The sequence below is a fragment of the Bombina bombina genome, chromosome 6 (genome assembly GCF_027579735.1).
Source record: "Bombina bombina isolate aBomBom1 chromosome 6, aBomBom1.pri, whole genome shotgun sequence".
Classification (NCBI taxonomy): Eukaryota; Metazoa; Chordata; class Amphibia; order Anura; family Bombinatoridae; genus Bombina; species Bombina bombina.
Window position 1 is genome coordinate 737,697,474 of NC_069504.1, and position 22,921 is coordinate 737,720,394.

Here is a 22,921-nt window from a genome sequence, read left to right on the forward strand (position 1 = left end):
AACAGAACCCCTCATTTTCCACTTCTTGATTAGAGTTTGAACACTGCTGATTTGCATTCTCAATTCCTTGGATATCTTTTTATATCCATTTCCTGTTTTATACAGTTCAACTACCTTTTTCCCACAGATCCTTTGACAATTCTTTATCTTTCCCCATGACTCAGATTTCAGAATCGTCAGTGCAGCACTGGATGAAAGATGCAAGGGTCTGTCAGGAGTCCAGAAACTCATTGACCTTTTATACACACACACACTAATTACAAGAAAACAGATCACAGGTGGGGATGGTTACCTTTAATAGCCTTTCAAACCCCTTTGTGTCAACGTATGTGCATGTTATCAGGCCAAATTCACCAGGGTATGTAAACTTTTGATCAGGGTCATTTGGGTAGTTTCTGTTGTCATTATGATTTAAAAAAGAGTAAAAACAGTTGATTGATAATAAATGGCTTCAGCCAAACACTAACTATGAGTGAAAGAAAAGTTTTTGTGTTATCATTCATATTCTCTGAAAAATGGCCAAGAAATCATAAATTCTGACAGGGTATGTAAACTTATGAGCACAACTGTATATGAAAGTACAACACATAAATGTGTGACTTTTTTCTCTTGTAAGGTGTATCCAGTCCACGGGTTCATCCATTACTTGTGGGATATTCTCCTTCCCAACAGGAAGTTGCAAAGAGGACACCCACAGCAGAGCTGTCTATATAGCTCCTCCCCTAACCCCCACCTCCAGTCATTCTCTTTACAACTCTCGACAAGATAGGAAGTATAAAGAGATATGTGGTGACTTAGTGTAGTTTTACCTTCAATCAAGAGTTTATTTTTAAACGGTACCGGCGTTGTACTGTTTTACTCTTAGGCAGAAATTAGAAGAAGAGTTCTGCCTGGAGGTTGATGATCTTAGCGGTTTGTAACTAAGGTCCATTGCTGTTCTCACACATAACTGAAGAGTATGGGATAACATCAGTTGGGGGAACGGTCTGCAGATTACCTGCTTTGAGGTATGTTCAGTACTTTTATTTCTAGAGAAAGGATAAGTTCTAGAAAATGCTGACAGAACCTTGTGTATATTGAGGTAAGCTAGATGCAGTGATTTCTCCACATTGGTGTGTCCGGTCCATGGCGTCATCCTTACTTGTGGGATATTCTCTTCCCCAACAGGAAATGGCAAAGAGTCCCAGCAAAGCTGGTCACATGATCCCTCCTAGGCTCCGCCCACCCCAGTCATTCTCTTTGCCGTTGCACAGGCAACATCTCCACGGAGATGGTTAAGAGTTTTTTGGTGTTTAAATGTAGTTTTTATTCTTCTATCAAGTGTTTGTTATTTTAAAATAGTGCTGGTATGTACTATTTACTCTGAAACAGAAAAAGGATGAAGATTTCTGTTTGTAAGAGGAAGATGATTTTAGCAGACAGTAACTAAAATCGATTGCTGTTTCCACACAGGACTGTTGAGATGAAGTAACTTCAGTTGGGGGGAAACAGTTAGCAGACTTTTCTGCTTAAGGTATGACTAGCCATATTTCTAACAAGACCATGTAATGCTGGAAGGCTGTCATTTCCCCTCATGGGGACCGGTAAGCCATTTTCTTAGTTAAACATAAAAGAATAAAGGGCTTCAAAAAGGGCTTAAAAACTGGTAGACATTTTTCTGGGCTAAAACGATTGCTTTACTAGGCATATTATGCAGATTCTAACTAATACTTGGTATTATAATCTTGGGGAACGTTTAGAAAAACGGCAGGCACTGTGTTGGACACCTTTTTCAGATGGGGGCCTTTCTAGTTATAGACTGAGCCTCATTTTCGCGCCATTAATGCGCAGTTGTTTTTGGAGAGCAAGGCATGCAGATGCATGTGTGAGGAGCTAAGAATCACTGAAAAAGCTTATAGAAGGCGTCATTTGGTATCGTATTCCCCTCTGGGCTTGGTTGGGTCTCAGCAAAGCATATAGCTGGGACTGTATAGGGGTTAAATGTAAAAACGGCTCTGGTTCCGTTATTTTAAGGGTTAAAGCTCTGAAATTTGGTATTCAATACTTTTAATGCTTTAAGACACTGTGGTGAAATTTTGGTAATTTTTGAACAATTCCTTCATACTTTTTCACATATTCTGTAATAAAGTGTTTTCAGTTTGAAATTTAAAGAGACAGTAACGGTTTTATTTTAAAACGTTTTTTGTGCTTGGTTGACAAGTTTAAGCCTGTTTAACATGTCTGTACCATCAGATAAGCTATGTTCTATATGTATGAAAGCCAATGTGTCTCCCCATTTAAATTTATGTGATAAGTGTGCCATAGTGTCCAAACAAAGTAAGGACAGTAATGCCACAGATGATGATATTGCCCAAGATGATTCCTCAAATGAGGGGAGTAAACATGATACTACATCATCCCCTAATGTGTCTACACCAGTTTTGCCCACACAGGAGGCCCCTAGTACATCTAGTGCGCCAATACTTATTACCATGCAACAATTAACGGCTGTAATGGATAACTCCATAGCAAATCTTTTATCCAAAATGCCTACTTATCAGAGAAAGCGCGATTGCTCTGTTTTAAACACTGAAGAGCAGGAGGGCGCTGATGATATTTGTTCTGACATACCCTCACACCAATCTCAAGGGGCCATGAGGGAGGTTTTGTCTGATGGAGAAATCTCAGATTCAGGAAAAATTTCTCATCAAGCTGAAACTGATGTTGTGACATTTAAATTTAAATTAGAACATCTCCGCGCACTGCTTAAGGAGGTGTTATCTACTCTGGATGCTTGTGACAATTTGGTCATTCCAGAGAAATTATGTAAGATGGACAAGTTCCTAGAGGTTCCGGTGCCCCCCCCGACGCTTTTCCTATACCCAAGCGGGTGGCGGACATAGTAAATAAAGAGTGGGAAAGGCCCGGCATACCTTTTGTTCCCCCCCCCTATATTTAAGAAATTATTTCCTATAGTCGACCCCAGAAAGGACTTATGGCAGACAGTCCCCAAGGTCGAGGGGGCGGTTTCTACTCTAAACAAACGCACTACTATTCCTATCGAAGACAGTTGTGCTTTTAAAGATCCTATGGATAAAAAATTAGAGGGTTTGCTTAAAAAGATTTTTGTACAGCAAGGGTTCCTTCTACAACCAATTTCATGCATTGTTCCTGTCACTACGGCAGCGTGCTTCTGGTTCGAGGAACTAGAAAAGTCGCTCAGTAGAGAATCTTCGTATGAGGAGGTTATGTACAGAGTTCAAGCACTTAAATTGGCTAACTCTTTTGTTTTAGATGCCGCTTTGCAATTAGCTAGATTAGCGGCGAAAAATTCAGGGTTTGCTATCGTGGCGCGCAGAGCGCTTTGGCTAAAGTCTTGGTCAGCGGATGTGTCATCCAAGACAAAATTGCTTAACATTCCTTTCAAAGGTAAAACATTATTTGGACCAGATTTGAAAGAGATTATTTCAGACATCACTGGAGGAAAGGGCCACGCCCTCCCACAGGATAGGTCTTTTAAGGCTAAAAATAAGCCTAATTTTCGTCCCTTTCGCAGAAACGGACCAGCCTCTAATTCTGCATCCTCTAAGCAAGAGGCTAATACTTCACAACCCAAACCAGCCTGGAAACCAATGCAAGGCTGGAACAAGGGTAAGCAGGCCAAGAAGCCTACCACTGCTACCAAAACAGCATGAAGGGATAGCCCCCGATCCGGAACCGGATCTAGTGGGGGGCAGACTCTCTCTCTTTGCTCAGGCTTGGGCAAGAGATGTTCAGGATCCTTGGGCGCTAGAAATAGTTTCTCAAGGTTATCTTCTGGAATTCAAGGAACTACCCCCAAGGGGAAGGTTCCACAGGTCTCAATTATCCTCAAACCAAATAAAGAGACAGGCATTCTTACATTGCGTAGAAGACCTGTTAAAGATGGGAGTGATACATCCAGTTCCAATAAAAGAACAAGGAATGGGATTTTACTCAAATCTGTTCGTAGTTCCCAAAAAAGAGGGAACATTCAGACCAATTTTGGATCTGAAGATCCTAAACAAATTTCTCAGGGTTCCATCGTTCAAAATGGAAACCATTCGAACGATCCTTCCCACCATCCAGGAAAGTCAATTTATGACCACCGTGGATTTAAAGGATGCGTACCTACATATTCCTATCCACAAGGAACATCATCAGTTCCTAAGGTTCGCTTTTCTGGACAAGCATTACCAGTTTGTGGCACTTCCATTCGGATTAGCCACTGCTCCGAGAATTTTCACAAAGGTACTAGGGTCCCTTCTAGTGGTTCTAAGACCAAGGGGCATTGCAGTAGTACCTTACTTGGACGACATCCTAATTCAAGCGTCGTCCCTGTCAAAAGCAAAGGCTCATACGGACATCGTCCTAGCCTTTCTCAGATCTCACGGATGGAAGGTGAACAAAGAAAAAGTTCTCTGTCCCCGTCAACAAATGTTCCCTTCTTGGGAACAATAATAGATTCCTTAGAAATGAGGATTTTTCTGACAGAGGTCAGAAAATCAAAACTTCTAAGCTCTTGTCAAGTACTTCACTCTGTTCCTCGTCCTTCCATACCGCAGTGCATGGAGGTAATAGGTTTGATGGTTGCAACAATGGACATAGTTCCTTTTGCACGAATTCATCTAAGACCATTACAACTGTGCATTCTCAAACAGTGGAATGGGGATTATACAGACTTGTCTCCGATGATTCAAGTAGATCAAAAGACCAGAGATTCACTCCGTTGGTGGCTGACCCTGGACAATCTGTCACAGGGAATGAGCTTCCGCAGACCAGAGTGGGTCATTGTCTAGTGGGCTGGGGCGCGGTCTGGGAATCCCTGAAAGCTCAGGGTTTATGGTCTCGGGAAGAGTCTCTTCTCCCGATAAACATTCTGGAACTGAGAGCGATATTCAATGCTCTCAAAGCTTGGCCTCAACTAGCAAAGGCCAAATTCATAAGGTTTCAATCAGACAACATGACGACTGTTGCATATATCAATCATCAGGGGGGAACAAGGAGTTCCCTGGCGATGAAAGAAGTGACCAAGATAATTCAATGGGCGGAGGATCACTCCTGCCACTTGTCTGCGATCCACATCCCAGGAGTGGAAAATTGGGAAGCGGATTTTCTGAGTCGTCAGACATTCCATCCGGGGGAGTGGGAACTCCATCCGGAAATCTTTGCCCAAATAACTCAATTATGGGGCATTCCAGACATGGATCTGATGGCGTCTCATCAGAACTTCAAGGTTCCTTGCTACGGGTCCAGATCCAGGGATCCCAAGGCGACTCTAGTAGATGCACTAGTAGCACCTTGGACCTTCAACCTAGCTTTTGTATTCCCACCGTTTCCTCTCATTCCCAGGCTGGTAGCCAGGATCAATCAGGAGAGGGCCTCGGTGATCTTGATAGCTCCTGCGTGGCCACGCAGGACTTGGTATGCAGACCTGGTGAATATGTCATCGGCTCCACCATGGAAGCTACCTTTGAGACAGGACCTTCTTGTTCAGGGTCCATTCGAACATCCGAATCTGGTTTCCCTCCAACTGACGGTTGGAGATTGAACGCTTGATTTTATCAAAGCGTGGGTTTTCAGATTCTGTAATAGATACTCTGATTCAGGCTAGAAAGCTTGTAACTAGAAAAATGTACCATAAAATATGGAAAAAATAGATCTGTTGGTGTGAATCCAAAGGATTGCCATGGAACAAGATAAAAATTCCTAAGATTCTATCCTTTCTACAAGAAGGTTTGGAGAAAGGATTATCTGCAAGTTCTCTAAAGGGACAGATTTCTGCTTTATCTGTCTTACTACACAAACGACTGGCAGCTATGCCAGATGTTCAAGCATTTGTTCAGGCTCTGGTTAGGATCAAGCCTGTTTACAGACCTTTGACTCCTCCCTGGAGTTTAAATCTAGTTCTTTCAGTTCTTCAAGGGGTTCCGTTTGAACCCTTACATTCCGTAGATATTAAGTTACTATCTTGGAAAGTTTTGTTTTTGGTTGCAATCTCTTCTGCTAGAAGAGTTTCAGAGTTATCTGCTCTGCAGTGTTCTCCTCCTTATCTGGTGTTCCATGCAGATAAGGTGGTTTTGCGTACTAAGCCTGGTTTTCTTCCTAAAGTTGTTTCTAACAAAAATATTAACCAGGAGATAGTTGTACCTTCTTTGTGTCCGAATCCAGTTTCAAAGAAGGAGCGTTTGTTACACAATTTGGACGTTGTCCGTGCTCTAAAATTCTATTTAGAGGCTACTAAAGATTTCAGACAAACATCTTCCTTGTTTGTTGTTTATTCTGGTAAAAGGAGAGGTCAAAAAGCGACTTCTACCTCTCTTTCCTTTTGGCTTAAAAGCATTATCCGTTTGGCTTATGAGACTGCCGGACGGCAGCCTCCTGAAAGAATCACAGCTCACTCCACTAGGGCTGTGGCTTCCACATGGGCCTTCAAGAACGAGGCTTCTGTTGACCAGATATGTAAGGCAGTGACTTGGTCTTCACTGCACACTTTTGCCAAATTTTACAAATTTGATACTTTTGCTTCTTCGGAGGCTATTTTTGGGAGAAAGGTTTTGCAAGCTGTGGTGCCTTCCGTTTAGGTGACCTGATTTGCTCCCTCCCTTCATCCGTGTCCTAAAGCTTTGGTATTGGTTCCCACAAGTAAGGATGACGCCGTGGACCGGACACACCATTGTTGGAGAAAACATAATTTATGCTTACCTTATAAATTACTTTCTCCAACGGTGTGTCCGGTCCACGGCCCGCCCTGGTTTTTTTAATCAGGTCTGATGAATTATTTTCTCTAACTACAGTCACCACGGTATCATATGATTTCTCCTATATATATTTCCTCCTGTCCGTCGGTCGAATGACTGGGGTGGGCGGAGCCTAGGAGGGATCATGTGACCAGCTTTGCTGGGACTCTTTGCCATTTCCTGTTGGGGAAGAGAATATCCCACAAGTAAGGATGACGCCGTGGACCGGACACACCGTTGGAGAAAGTAATTTATCAGGTAAGCATAAATTCTGTTTTTTCAACGACTGGGATCATGCTTACAAAATGGGGTAATACTCATGTTAGTATTCATATTAGTTAGTGACAAAACGTTTTCATGTTTTATTAATGGGAATGTTTTTTCTCTGAGGGTCATAAGTCTTTATTTGGGGCCTAGTTTTCCACATGGCAGAGTCAGATACTCCTAGGAGTATTTCCTTTAGGCCCCTCTGACATCGAGTGCATGGTGGGAGGGGCCTATTTTCACGCTTCAGTTGCGCAGTTTCCTTCAGACTGAGACATCCAGCTTCCCTAGAGGAGTCCTCTGGCATCTGAGGACCACTATAGAGGGCTTATTTCTTCCCTAATCGTATTTGAGGGCAGGTAGGAGCCACAGCAGAGCTGTGCCAAGGTGCTTAACTGTCTTTTACAGGTGGTTGACGTTTTTTGAATCCGGTTTGGGGGCTAAGGGGTTAATCATCCATTTGCAAGTGGGTGTGATGTTGCCTTAGTCCCTTACACACACTGTAAAAATTTCAAAGTCTTTACTACATTTTAACACTGTTTTGCAGTTTAAGTGCTAGTTTTTTTCTCTTAAAGGCACAGTACCGTTTTTGTTTAATTGCTGTTAAACATTTATTAAAGTGTTTTCCAAGCTTGCTGGTGTCATTACTAGTCTGTTAAACATGTCTGACATAGAGGAAACTCCTTGTTCAATATGTTTAGAAGCCATTGTGGAACCCCCTCTTAGAATGTGTACCAAATGTACTGAAGTATCTATAAACTTTAGAGACCATATTATGGCTTTTAAAGATTTATCACCAGAGAATTCTCAGACTGAAAAAAGGGAGGTTATGCCATCTAGCTCTCCCCATGTGTCAGAACCTATAACTCCCGCCCAAGTGACGCCAAGTTCATCTAGCGCGTCTAATTCTTTTACCTTACAGGACATGGCGGCAGTTATGAATTCTACCCTTACAGAGGTATTGTCCAAACTGCCAGGGTTACAAGGAAAGCGAGACAGCTCTGGGGCTAGAACAAATACAGAGCTTTCTGACGCTTTAATAGCCGTGTCAGATATACCCTCACTAGGCTCCGAAGCCGGTGCAAGGGAGTTTCTATCTGAGGGTGATATTTCAGATTCAGGGAAGGTTTTACTTCAGTCTGATTCTGAAATGACAGCGTTTAAATTTAAGCTCGAACACCTCCGCTTATTGCTCAGGGAGGTTTTAGCGACTCTGGATGATTGTGACCCCATTGTAGTTCCAGAGAAATTGTGTAAAATGGACAAATACTTTGCAGTGCCTGTTTACACTGATGTTTTTCCAGTCCCTAAGAGGTTTTCGGAATGGGATAGACCAGGTGTGCCATTCTCTTCCCCTCCTGCTTTTAAAAAGATGTTTCCCATAGATGTCGCCATACGGGACTCGTGGCAGACGGTTCCTAAGGTGGAGGGAGCTGTTTCTACCCTAGCTAAGCGTACAACTATCCCTATCGAGGACAGTTGTGCTTTCCTAGATCCTATGGATAAAAAATTGAGGTTTTATTCTCCAGCCTTTTGCATGCATTGCTCCAGTTACTGCTGCAGCGGCTTTTTGGTTCGAGTCTCTTGAGGAGGCTCTACAGGTGGAGACCCCGTTAGAAGATATCTTAGACAGGATTAAAGCTCTGAAGTTAGCTAATTCCTTTATTTCTCACGCTGTTTTTCATTTAACCAAGCTAACTGCTAAGAATTCAGGTTTTGCCATTCTGGCGCGTAGGGCGCTATGGCTTAGGTCCTGGTCAGCAGACGTTACTTCAAAGTCTAAGCTTCTTAACATCCCCTTCAAAGGACAGACCCTATTCGGGCCTGGCCAAAGGAGATCATCTCTGACATAACCGGGGGAAAAGGTCACACCTTTCCTCAGGATAGGTCCAATAAATTAAGGACCAAACAGAATAATTTTCATTCCTTTCCAAAAAGCCTGCTGCTGCCTCTTAGACAGCATGAAGGAGTAGCCCCCGATCCGGGACCGGATCTAGTCGGGGGCAGACTTTCTCTCTTCGTCCAGGCTTGGGCAAGAGACGTCCAGGATCCCTGGGCACTAGAGATTGTTTCCCAGGGATATCTTCTGGAATTCAAAGGTTCATCTCCAAAGGGGAGATTTCATCTCTCACAACTATCTGCAAACCATATAAAGAGAGAGGCATTCTTACGTTGCGTTCAAGACCTACTGGTTGTGGGAGTGATCCACCCAGTTCCAAGAGAGGAACAGGGGCAGGGTTTCTATTCAAACCTGTTTATAGTTCCCAAAAAAGAGGGAACTTTCAGACCAATCTTGGATCTCAAGATCCTAAACAAATTTCACAGGGTCCCATCCTTCAAGATGGAGACAATCCGAACCATCCTCCCTATGATTCAAGAGGGTCAATATATGACTACCGTGGACTTAAAGGATGCTTATCTCCACATTCCGATTCACAGAGAGCATCATCAGTTCCTCAGGTTCACCTTCCTAGACAGGCATTACCAGTTTGTGGCTCTTCCCTTCGGGTTAGCCACGGCGCCAAGAGTCTTTGGGAAGGTTCTAGGGTCCCTTCTGGTGGTTCTAAGGCCGCAGGGCATAGCGGTGGCTCCTTACATAGACGACATTCTGATCCAGGCGTCGACTTTTCAAATTGCCAAGTCCCATACGGACATTGTTCTGGCCTTTCTGAGGTCTCACGGGTGGAAAGTGAACAGAGAAAAGAGTTCTCTCTCTCCTCTCACAAGAGTTTCCTTCCTAGGAACTCTGATAGATTCAGTAGAAATTAAAAATTTTCTGACAGAGGTCAGGATATCAAAGCTTCTAACTTCCTGCCGTGTTCTTCATTCCACTTCTCGGCCATTAGTGGCTCAGTGTATGGAAATGATCGTGCTAATGGTAGCGGCAATGGACATAGTTCCGTTTGCCCGCCTACATCTCAGACCACTGCAACTTTGCATGCTCAATCAGTGGAATGGGGACTACACAGATTTGTCTCCTCTGTTAAATCTGGATCAAGAGACCAGGGATTCTCTTCTCTGGTGGTTATCTCGGGTCCATCTGTCCAGGGGAATGAGTTTCAGCAGGCCAAAGTGGACTATAGTGACGACAGATGCCAGCCTTCTGGGCTGGGGCGCAGTCTGGAACTCCCTGAAGGCTCAGGGTTTGTGGACTCAGGAGGAAGCCCTCCTTCCGATAAACATTCTGGAACTCAGAGCGATATTCAATGCTCTTCAGGCTTGGCCTCAGCTAGCTGCGGTCAGATTCATCAGATTTCAGTCGGACAATATCACAACTGTAGCCTATATCAACCATCAGGGGGGAACAAGGAGTCCCCTGGCAATGATGGAGGTTTCCAATATAATTCTATGGGCAGAGGTTCACTCTTGCCATCTCTCAGCTATCCATATCCCAGGAGTAGAGAACTGGGAGGCGGACTTTCTAAGTCGGCAGACTTTTCATCCGGGGGAGTGGGAACTCCATCCGGAGGTATTTGCCCAGCTGATTCAACTATGGGGCAATGAAAACAATAAGGATGAAGCTCTCCAAAATGCCAAATTTTCAATGCTTTATTGGAAAAGTGCAGAGTCAAACAGCCACGACGTTTCGGGGAGCTATGCCCCTTAATCATGTGGTAAGTGATTATACAGGTACACCTGTTTAAATAGCTTTCACTGGGATTTTAACCCTTACAATCTTGTCATATACATAATATAAATGTAACAGCACCATCTGCTGGTCAAGAACAGGTATAAACCAGTACAAAAAATTAAAAACATACAGCTATGAAGCCTCTAAAATGGATCACATATAAAACTAAAATGTAGAAATAATTTCATCCAACTTATAGTAAATATGTTACATAAGCAGGTCAATTTGCATCAAAATAATGTACTGAAAAATTTATAAACACAAAAGAGCAACATTAGTTCAATAGAATACAGACCAATCAATCTCTCTATTTAGCCCCCTCGGCTCCAGGGTATCCAGCTTGAAAATCCAATAGGACTCACGCTGTTTCAAAAGGATATCTCTATTGCCCCCTCTTCTGGGAACCTTAATCTGTTCGATAACCTGGAACCTGAGTTGGCTAATATGATGTCCTACTGCTAAAAAATGATAAGCAACCGGTGCTGTTAGTATCTTTCACCTAATGTTGCTCTTGTGTTCCGTTATTCGATCACGTATCCTCCTTGAGGACTCGCCAATATAGGCTTTCCCACATGGGCATTTAATCATGTAAATAACATAATTACTATTACAAGTAAAATAGTCCTTATAGTAAAATTTGTAACCACTATGTGGATGTGAAAATAAGGACTTTTTACTATAGAATTGCAGTTACTACACCCAAGACAGGGGAAACAGCCTAAACTTTTCTTGGTGATATATTGTTGTGCCGATGTTTTACCAGAGCCAATGTCAGCTCTAATTAGAGAATCTCTCAAGCTCTTACTCCGCTTGTATGCTGGCATTGACATTTGGTCAAATTCAACAACTTCCGAATTGCAGTTTTTCAGGATATCCCAGTGTTTCTTAATAATTCTCCAAACCTGATCACTCTGTCTAGAAAATTCAGACACAAAAATCATTCTCTTAGAATCTTTTTTGACAGACTGACCAGGCTTCAACAATGTCTCACGATCCAATTGAGACACATGATTAATGGTGTCAACAATGAGATCCTTAGGGTATCCCCGTTGCAAAAACTTATCACCCATTTCTGATAGTCTCATGGGCACTTTGGATTCCTCTGCAACAATGCGCTTCACTCTGAGCAATTGGCTCTTTGGTAATGATCTGATCAAGGAAGGATGATGCGCACTATTGTACACCAACAGATTATTTCTGTCCGTATCTTTCCTAAAAATGTCTGTTTTAAAGTTACATCCATCCTTGAAAACAGTCAGTGGCTGTTTGACTCTGCACTTGTTCCAATAAAGCATTGAAAATTTGGCATTTTGGAGAGCTTCATCCTTATTGTTTTCATTGTCTTTGGGGAGTTTGGTAGTGACTCCTTGAAGCTCTGTCCTGTGGTTTTGTTGCTTGATAAACTCTACATTGTGATTGGATTGTTCACTACCTTATCCGTGCACTACCAGGCCTGTTTGAAAATGACAAGTGAAGAGGAACCTGCAGGGTCACAAACTTTCACATATACAGAGTTTGAAGCCTCTAGGATCACAACATTGGTGAAGGGTTCACGGAATTTCCTTCATACAGCACCCAAACAAGTGGCCAGTAACGAATATGAGAAATTAAGCAAGAGACAGTTGGCGTATGACCTCCATGCCACTACCTTGGCAGAATACCACAGAGTAAAGAGGATCCCCAGAGGTCTGCGTATGAACATCAGACTGACTCTGTTAAAGGACAATCCGGAGTACTGCAAGAAGTTTGAGCCAATTCTTAACAAGTGCTCCTTTGACCTGATTGTCCTTACAGTTGAATATTTACAGATCGATCTTGATAACATCAAAACCGCTTTAGCAACGTTGGAGGAGGAGATTCGTCAAAACATTTCTACAGATGAATGGGATAAATTATTGTCTTCCAACAAAGAGCTACTCACCGAGATGAGAACAGCGATCGAGGAGAGGAAGAGGTTAAAATTCCAGAGGGACTCTGATGATTATTCCTCCAACCGGGTCTATCGCTGGGTGTATGATCCTATGGGGAAGGAGCGCAACGTCACTTCCGGTGCAAGGAGAAGGCAACAGCGACATAACACAGCATCAGGCAGCAGCTCCGACTCGTCTCAGGATTTTTTACAAGCAGAAGCCTCCGACAGTGCAGGAGAAGGGGCCGTAAACACCGGAGACGCCAGCAAGACTACCAAGGTAACCAAGACCGGCAAATCCTTAACACACAGGATAACCAGGGCACGCAACAAGATATAGTTATTAACATATCTGACTGCCCACTCGACACTAGAGAAGCTGAGATTCTTCAGAAGGGACTATCGTTTTGTCCACTGATTGACTGTAATTTTTTTAATCTAAACAGAGACATTCACAGATTCTTTAGGAATATTAGATTAAAATTTTGGCATAGTAATAAGAACAAGAGGCTGTCACAGTGTAATAGCGATTCAGTTTTTACTGTTGTCTGTTCTGGTCCTGTCAGTAATTTTGAGAATAAAACTAACCCTTTAAGCATTAAAAATCTGGGGCTGTTTAATAAAAGTTAATTTTATCCTATGGTGACTGACCACAGTATAGCTACTTTTGAACAACTTGTATTGTTGGATTTACACAGATTGCAATCTAAAATTATTCAACAGAAATCTAAGGTTAAACCCAGTTTGGTTAATTTTACAGCAGCTGACCATTTAGCCCTAAAGTCCCTTAAATCCAAGGATAAGGTGATTTTGAAGCAAGCTGATAAGGGCGGTGCTATTGTAATTTTAAACAAAACAGATTATAAATCTGAAATTTACCATCAGTTGAATACTGGTAATGTGTACAAAGAAATTTCTGTTAACCCTGTGTCTAAAATCATTAAGGAAATATCCACCACTGTTAAATTTGCACTTAATAATGGCATTATTGATGATAAAACAGCCAAATATTTGATTGTGAAAGATCCTATCACGCCAGTACTATATATTCTGCCAAAGATTCATAAGTCCTTGACTGCTCCACCAGGACGTCCCATTGTTGCTGGGACTAATTCTGTTTTCTCTAGTGTATCCATTTTTTTGGATAAACTGTTGAGACCCCTGGTGGAGCAGTCAAGCACTTTTATCAAAGATACCAATGATTTCTTGGTCAAGTTGAACAACTTGCAGCTCCAGACTGACAAGTTTATTCTTTTCAGTCTGGATGTTGCAAGTCTCTACACTTCTATCACCCATGAGAGTGGGCTGGGAGCTGTTAAACATGCGCTTTTCACTTCTGGTTTATATTCTGGTTCACAGATTTGGTTTATACTGCAACTGCTAGAGATAATACTCTATAACAATTATTTTCTTTTTGAGGATCTTTTTTATTTACAGTTGCAGGGTACAGCCATGGGCTCCAACGTTGCCCCTAATTATGCCAACATTTTTATGAATCTCTTTGAAGAGAAATTTATGTTTGAAAATGACTTGTTTCGTCAGTGTGGCGCCACCTGGTGGCGCTACATTGATGATATCTTTGGGGTATGGCTGGGCAACGTTGGAGCCCTTGAACTTTTTTTTGAGGAGTTGAATAATTCAACCGGTAACTTACTTATAGTGACATCTCAATTGACTTTTTGGATGTGACTGTTTTCAAGGATGGATGTAACTTTAAAACAGACATTTTTAGGAAAGATACGGACAGAAATAATCTGTTGGTGTACAATAGTGCGCATCATCCTTGCTTGATCAGATCATTACCAAAGAGCCAATTGCTCAGAGTGAAGCACATTGTTGCAGAGGAATCCAAAGTGCCCATGAGACTATAAGAAATGGGTGATAAGTTTTTGCAACGGGGATACCCTAAGGATCTCATTGTTGACACCATTAATCAGGTGTCTCAATTGTATCGTGAGACATTGTTGAAGGCTGGTCAGTCTGTCAAAAAAGATTCTAAGAGAATGATTTTTGTGTCTGAATTTTCTAGACAGAGTGATCAGGTTTGGAGAATTATTAAGAAACACTGGGATATCCTGAAAAACTGCAATTCGGAAGTTGTTGAATTTGACCAAATGCCAATGCCAGCATACAAGCGGAGTAAGAGCTTGAGAGATTCTCTAATTAGAGCTGACATTGGCTCTGGTAAAACATCGGCACAACAATATATCACCAAGAAAAGTTTAGGCTGTTTCCCCTGTCTTGGGTGTAGTAACTGCAATTCTATAGTAAAAAGTCCTTATTTTTCACATCCACATAGTGGTTACAAATTTTACTATAAGGACTATTTTACTTGTAATAGTAATTATGTTATTTACATGATTAAATGCCCATGTGGGAAAGCCTATATTGGCGAGTCCTCAAGGAGGATACGTGATCGAATAACGGAACACAAGAGCAACATTAGGTGCAAGATACTAACAGCACCGGTTGCTTATCATTTTTTAGCAGTAGGACATCATATTAGCCAACTCAGGTTCCAGGTTATTGAACAGATTAAGGTTCCCAGAAGAGGGGGCAATAGAGATATCCTTTTGAAACAGCGTGAGTCCTATTGGATTTTCAAGTTGGATACCCTGGAGCCGAGGGGGCTAAATAAAGAGATTGATTGGTCTGTATTCTATTGAACTAATGTTGCTCTTTTGTGTTTATAAATTTTTCAGTACATTATTTTGATGCAAATTGACCTGCTTTTGTAACATATTTACTATAAGTTGGATGAAATTATTTCTACATTTTAGTTTTATATGTGATCCATTTTTAGAGGCTTCATAGCTGTATGTTTTAATTTTTTGTACTGGTTTATACCTGTTCGTGACCAGCAGATGGTGCTGTTACATTTATATTATGTATATGACAAGATTGTAAGGATTAAAATCCCAGTGAAAGCTATTTAAACAGGTGTACCTGTATAATCACTTACCACATGATTAAGGGGCATAGCTCCCCGAAACGTTGTGGCTGTTTGACTCTGCACTTGTTCCAATAAAGCATTGAAAATTTGGCATTTTGGAGAGCTTCATCCTTATTGTTTTCATTGTCATTGGGGAGTTTGGTAGTGACTCCTTGAAGCTCTGTCCTGTGGTTTTGTTGCTGGATAAACTCTACATTGTGATTCAACTATGGGGCAAACCAGAACTGGATCTGATGGCGTCTCGGCAGATCTGGTGGACATGTCATCCTTTCCACCATGGACTCTGCCGCTGAGGCAGGACCTTCTACTCCAAGGTCCATTCAAACATCCAAATCTAATTTCTCTGCGTCTGACTGCTTGGAGATTGAACGCTTGATTTTATCAAAACGTGGTTTCTCCGAGTCAGTCATTGATACCTTGATTCAGGCTCGAAAGCCTGTCACCAGGAAAATCTTTCATAAGATATGGTGTAAATATCTTCATTGGTGTGAATCCAAGGGTTACTCATGGAGTAAGGTCAGGATTCCTAGGATTTTATCTTTTCTCCAATATGGATTGGAAAAGGGATTATCAGCTAGTTCCTTAAAGGGACAGATCTCTGCTCTGTCTATTCTTTTGCACAAGCGTCTGGCAGATGTTCCAGACGTTCAGGCGTTTTGTCAGGCTTTAGTTAGAATCAAGCCTGTGTTTAAACCTGTTGCTCCGCCATGGAGTTTAAATTTAGTTCTTAAAGTTCTTCAAGGGGTTCTGTTTGAACCTTTGCATTCCATAGATATCAAGCTTTTATCTTGGAAAGTTCTGTTCTTAGTAGCTATCTCTTTGGCTCGAAGAGTTTCTGAGCTATCTGCCTTACAGTGTGATACCCCTTATCTGATTTTCCATGCAGATAAGGTAGTTTTGCGTACCAAACCTGGGTTTCTTCCTAAGGTGGTATCCAATAAGAATATCAATCAGGAAATTGTTGTTCCGTCACTGTGTCCTAATCCTTCTTCAGAGAAGGAAGTCTGTTACACAATCTTGACGTGGTTCGTGCGTTAAAGTTTTATTTACAAGCTACTAAGGATTTTCGTCAAACATCTGCATTGTTTGTTGTCTACTCTGGGAGGAGGAGAGGCCAAAAGGCTTTGGCAACTTCTCTTTCTTTTTGGCTGACAAGCATAATCCGGTTAGCTTATGAGACTGCTGGCCAGCAGCCTCCTGAAAGAATTACAGCTCATTCTACTTGAGCGGTAGCTTCCACTTGGGCTTTTAAACATGAGGCCTCTGTTGAACAGATTTATAAGGCGGCGACTTGGTCTTCGCTTCATACTTTTTCTAAATTCTACAAATTTGATACTTTTGCTTCCTCTGAGGCTATTTTTGGGAGAAAGGTCTTACAGGCAGTGGTGCCTTCCGTTTAAGCGCCTGCCTTGTCCCTCCCTTCATCCGTGTCCTAAAGCTTTGGTATTGGTATCCCACAAGTAATGGATGAACCTGTGGACTGGATACCTTACAAGAGAAAACAAAATTTATGCTTACCTGATAAATGTCTTTCTCTTGTGGTGTATCCAGTCCACGGCCCGCCCTGTCACTTTAAGGCAGGTGTTTTCATTATTAAAACTACAGTCACCACTGCACCCTATAGTTTCTCCTTTTTCTTACTTGTCTTCGGTCGAATGACTGGAGGTGGGGGTTAGGGGAGGAGCTATATAGACAGCTCTGCTGTGGGTGTCCTTTTTGCAACTTCCTGTTGGGAAGGAGAATATCCAACAAGTAATGGATGAACCCGTGGACTGGATACACCACAAGAGAAAGAAATGTATCAGGTAAGCATAAATTTTGTTTTTTCCCGCATGAAAAAGGTTAAAGGGACAGTAAAGTAAAAAAAAAGCTTTCATGATTTAAATAGGGCATGTAATTCTAAACAACTTTCCAATTTACTTTTATTACCAACTTTGTTCTCTTGGTATTCTTAGTTGAAAGCTATATCTAGGAGGTATATATGCTAATTTCTTAGACCTTGAAGGCCACCTCTAATCGGAAAGCATTTTGACAGTTTGCGTTAGTTCATGTGTTTCATATAGATAACATTGAAATACAGCACGTGAAGCTCCTAGGAGCAAGCACTGATTGGGTAAAAATGCATGCCTGTCAAAAGAACTGAAATAAGGGGGCAGTTTGCAGAGCCATAGATACAAGTTAATCACAGAGGTAAAAAGTATATTATTATAACTGTGTTGGTTATGCAAAATTGGGGAATGGGTAATAAAGGGATTATCTACCTATTTAAATAACAAAAATTCTGGTGTTTACTGTCCCTTTAAGTAAAAGATAAAATTGAAACTAACAGGAAGTACAACTAATACACAATGAGTAACGCAACAGAAAAAATGGTGTATTCAGCACAGAAACGCCCTTAAAAAAAACCCTAAAACTGTTATGAAGTTAAAAATATTTTCTTTAACATAAAACACAGAAAAAGTTGAGTGCAGGGGTATTCTAATACAAAAATTACATGCTCTAAATATGGTCTTTTTGCATTATTCATGCTAGCGTTAGCTGTTTCCTGCTCAAAGTGGTTAAACACATAAGTAAAGTCTAAGTGGTATATTTAACAATATTTAACAAGCTGCGGATGCAGCTGTTTCCGCGCTATCCTTCAGGCTCGCCGGGAACAAAAGTTAAGAAGCAGCGGTCATAAGACTTCTGCTCCTTAACTCATTGGTGGCGGACAGCAATCATGATTGACACCCCCTGCTAGCGGCCTGCATTGCACAAGCATTTCATGAGAAATGCTTGTGCACTGTTTAATGCCGACAATGTAGGGCGGACATAATCCGCTACAGCGGATGATGTCCATCCGACAGTTAATAAATATACCCCTAAGCATACAGAATGTGAGCAGAGCACGGTAGGAAACTATTTGGAGCTGTAGCCACACGTAAACTTAAAGGGACACTGAACCCAAATGTTTTTTTTTTCGTGATTCAGATAGAGCATGCAATTTTAAGCAACTTTCTAATTTACTCATATTATCAAATTTTCTTCTTTCTCTTGGTATCTTTATTTGAAAAGCAAGAATGTATGTTTAGATGTTGGCCCATTTTTGGTGAACAACCTGGGTTGTTCTTGCTGATTGGTGGATTGATTTAACCGACCAATAAACAAGTGCTGAACCAAAAAAATAACTTAGATGCAAATAAAGATAGCAAAAGAACCAAGAACAATTGATAATAGGAGTAAATAAGAAAGTTGCTTAAAATTGCATGCTCTATCTGAATCACAAAAGACAAAATTTGGGTTCAGTGTCCCTTTAAATAATTGGCTCTGTGTCCTGCTTTGGAGCTGAAATGCTTGTGGCTACCAAGTGTAACTTTACCTATGTGTTTAACACCCAAAAGCTAAGGTTAATAACTCAAAAAAATACATGATTTATTGGATTATAGCATATTATTTTTGCTTTGACATGTTTCTTAATTTTACTTCAATTGTGGCCAAGCTAAGGCACAGAAAGGCCTCAATTTGGCCTTCCTTGTCTCGGCTCTGCACTCCTCCTCTTAGAGTTCTACAAGTAAAGAATATGGCAGTATATGGTTTTTAACTGTTGATTTCTAAAATGTAGATGATTATTACAGAAAGAAAAAAATACATTATGTTTTTTTGTTTTGTTTTAAATATATTAAAGGGACATTGTACTTAATAGCTCCCCTTTAATGCTGTTGTGTATTGAATCAATCCTTTACATTTATTTTGTCATTTGAAATAGCTGATTTTACCTGTTAAACCTACTGCCTATACTGAAAATATCAATACTGCTGCCATCCCTATAAATGATCTTTGTAAACAAGAGGCAACAGCTGTGCGGAAGGGGAAAAGATTGGTTCTAAAATGTTCATTTTCAATTGCTGTAGCTAAGTATTGGTATTTGTCTATACACAAAGAGCTAAGATAAACAGGAATTTGAGTATAAAAAGAAGAAGGAAGTCTGCTCTCCCCGCAAACCCAGACACTTTAAATGGGTTGTGGTTTCAGTAACTAAAACCTTCTATTACATATAGAAAAAACCCCGAAAAGAACGGTTTCCCATGCATTTAATACTTTGCAACTTTGATAACCAGCGATTGGAAACACATTAAGGGGAAAACTATATTTTAGGGTACAGTGTCCCTTTTATCTTATTTATAGGTACTTAATCCCTGAGATGTTTTTGTGCAGTATGATTGTTCCAAAGCTCAGGAAAAATATTGCTTAGAAAGTGATTTCAGGATTTTTTTTGTTCTTTCTCTCCAGTTCCCAGAGATGAATGAAGTCAGTAAGGAAGATGAGGAGGGAGGACGACCTCTTACAGCTTTTATGATCCAGAATGCTGGACTTCTAACTGGGTTCTCCATTATGCTGCTGCTCACTACTTTCTCGGGCCAGATTCAGATAGGGTAGGGGATGTACTCAGGCTGACAAACCTACCACAGCATTTAACTAAGGGGGATTTAAGGGCTGATGTTACCCCAATTACTGGACCAATGGGGACACAGCATATCTGCTGCGCAGAAGTTTGGGAGGATTTAACCAATTATCTCACCATGAACGGAGCACGTTTGGTTGCAGAAGCACAGATGTGGTTGTTTTTTCCTCATTCTCTAAATAATCAGCTGGGCTCTATCATGGGCTTGAAGAACAGAATTCCTCTCCCCTTCACACAGACCATGTACTGCAAATAAATGGAAGGGGAGCACTATTTATCTAAAAGCTTACAAATCTCCCATATACAGAAGCTGCCTCTCAAACCTAGGGACACCTACTTCTCATGGTGAAGATGTGTGCGTATGATATGCACTTTGTTTCTCCAGTCGTTGGGATGTTATGAGTAGGGGGTGTTATTTGGCCTCCTTTGTAGGAGGAACGTTTTCTTCGTACTGACCAGTCTTTGACATATTATCATATTGATAAATGTCTATGCTTATAATTCCCTTACAAACCCTTCCCCTTTATCAATGGACTAAATTAACCACATGAAGAGTTCTATTTTCTCCTCTCCAGATTAACATAATCATTTTCTTTTTTTATTATAGGGTACCATGTAAAGACTAAGATAATTAATTATTTTTCCTTCTAGAGACTTTGTGTCCTTCTAAATACTCCTTGAGTTATTGCTCATTGATAAATTTGCAAGAAGATTTTCACCCGTCCCTATATTAAATAGTAGTCCCCTGTCTGTACTTACTAGATCCTGCTGCTGATCCATCCCTTAAAAACAGAAACAGTGTTTTAATTTCATTTCATCCTGAGAAGAGCTCTGAAAACTGTTGCATGATGTAGAACAAACATGAAGTATACTGATAATAAATTGTTATTCAGTTCTTTCGTTTACAGCAGGGCTTGACAAACCCAGGCACCAGGGAGCCACCCCTGCCTTAACATTAGGCAATGGCGCCCTGGATTGGAGTCCCAAAACACACATGGGTGCCCCCTCTTCCCACTCCTGTAATGTGTGTGTGTATATAAATAATTATGTATGAATATACTATAATATATAGTAATATATATTTATTGTTTTATATTATAATGAGAGAGATATATATAGTCCAAAAGTAGATCCTTCCAGAAAAGAGCACTTGCCGGTTCTTTTTTTAAAATCACTGTTTATTGTATATCTGAGGAAGAGGGTAACACCCTGAAAATTTTCACTAAGTAAAGGTGATTTTGAAAAACACCTGGTGAGTGCTCTTTTCTACAAGGATATATATATATATATATATATATATATATCCCCAAAAGTTTCTGGCACCTAAATATATGATCTGGCTCCTATATTTTGAACAAATTTGTCGAGTCCTGATTTACAGTATTGTCATTGTAGTATGAATGACATGATTTTGCTGCAGTAGAGGGTGTGACTGATTTGTTTTGTAATATCAGATGTTTATGTGTTCAAAACTGAAGTAGTAGAATATTTTTTGCAATGATGAGTAACATATTTCAGTTCTGTAGTTGTATTTGCACACTAGTAAGTCAAGACACTATCCTGAACTGTATTGGTCTACTGACTGCAAGAAAGGTCTGCAAAGAAAAAAAAATTAAAGGGACAGTAAAGTCAAAAACTTTCATGATTTAGCTAGGCATGCAATTTTAATCAACTTTTCAATGTGCTTTTATGATCAAATTTACTTTGTTCTTTTTGTCTCCTTTGTTGAAGATTAAGCATAGTTAGGCTCATAGGAAATTAGTGTGCATGTGTCTTTAGCAATCTTTTGCAGCAGTGTTTACAACAATGCATAACTGCTGCAAACATTATCGCAAACACTGCTGCAGTAGATTCTTAAAGATATGTATACTCATGAGAAGTTGCGGCTGCACAAGTTTTATGTTGGTGGGGAAGAATACTCTTCCATAGCCATAACAAGTTTTTGTTTTTCATTGTTTTATCACAGAAATCGGACATTCATTCATTCATTTATGTCCATCTGTTATAAAATTTAGCTAAAACATAGTTGACATCATATTAATGATCCCCTTCACAATATTTAATCAGAAATATATCACTGAATAAACTAAAACTCTCATGAAACCTAGATATTGACGGCAGATAAGAGCCATAGCAAGTCTGCCCGATATTACCTAAAAGTATAAACTTATCTAGTTCATAGGATTAGCCTTATACTTATCTCAGACATTCTTAAAGTCCCCCACAGTGTTTGTCATTACTACCTCTTGAGGAAGTTTATTCCATAAATCAATCACCCTTTCTGTACAGAAGTGCTTCCTCAAATTACTCCTGAATCTACTACCCTTCAGCTTGAGATCATGACCCCTTGTTCCTGAATTTTCCATTTTATGTAAAATACCCACAGCCTCAGTTTTACTAAGCCCTTTAATGTACTTAAATGTTGCTATCATATCACCTCTTTCCCTTCTCTCCTCTAAGCTATACATATTTAGGTCATTGAGCCTATCCTGGTAAGTTTTATTGTTTAGACCATGTACCATTTAGGTAGCCCTTCTTTGCACATATTCAAGTTTGTTAATATCCTTCCGTAGATATGGCCTCCAGAACTACACACAATACTCAAGATGAGGCCTAACTAATGATCTATAAAGTGGCATAAAAACCTTACTATTTCTGCTGCAAATACCTCTACCAATACATCCAAGCATTCTGTTAGCCTTACTCGCTGTATTACTACATTGTTTACTAAGTTTTAAATCATCTGAAATATTAATTCCCAAGTCCTGTTCCTCATCTGTAAAAGTCGGTAAAGTGTCATTGAGTCTGTAATTAACATTCGGATTTTTCTTCCCTAAATGCATTATTTTACACTTTGCTGTGTTAAACTTTACATCCCAGTCATTTGTCCAATCCTCCAATTGTTGTATATCAATTCTCATTTTGTCTACCCCCCCCCCCAGAACATCCACTCTGTTACAAATTTCTGTATCATCTGCAAACAGAC

At 40.5% G+C, this 22,921-nt stretch overlaps 1 protein-coding gene across 3 annotated transcripts in view; it reads left to right on the forward strand.

Annotated features, from left to right (window-relative positions):
* The window catches only part of SLC39A14 (solute carrier family 39 member 14), a 102,839-nt gene extending 81,545 nt beyond the window's left edge, over positions 1-21,294 (forward strand). For all 3 annotated transcript variants that reach the window (XM_053717967.1, XM_053717964.1, XM_053717966.1), the window contains exon 9: positions 19,764-21,294. In XM_053717967.1, coding sequence (XP_053573942.1) covers positions 19,764-19,910 — 147 coding nt within the window. In that variant the 3' untranslated portion in view covers positions 19,911-21,294. The remainder of the gene's footprint in view (positions 1-19,763) is intronic.
* The last annotated feature ends 1,627 nt before the right edge of the window (positions 21,295-22,921 follow it).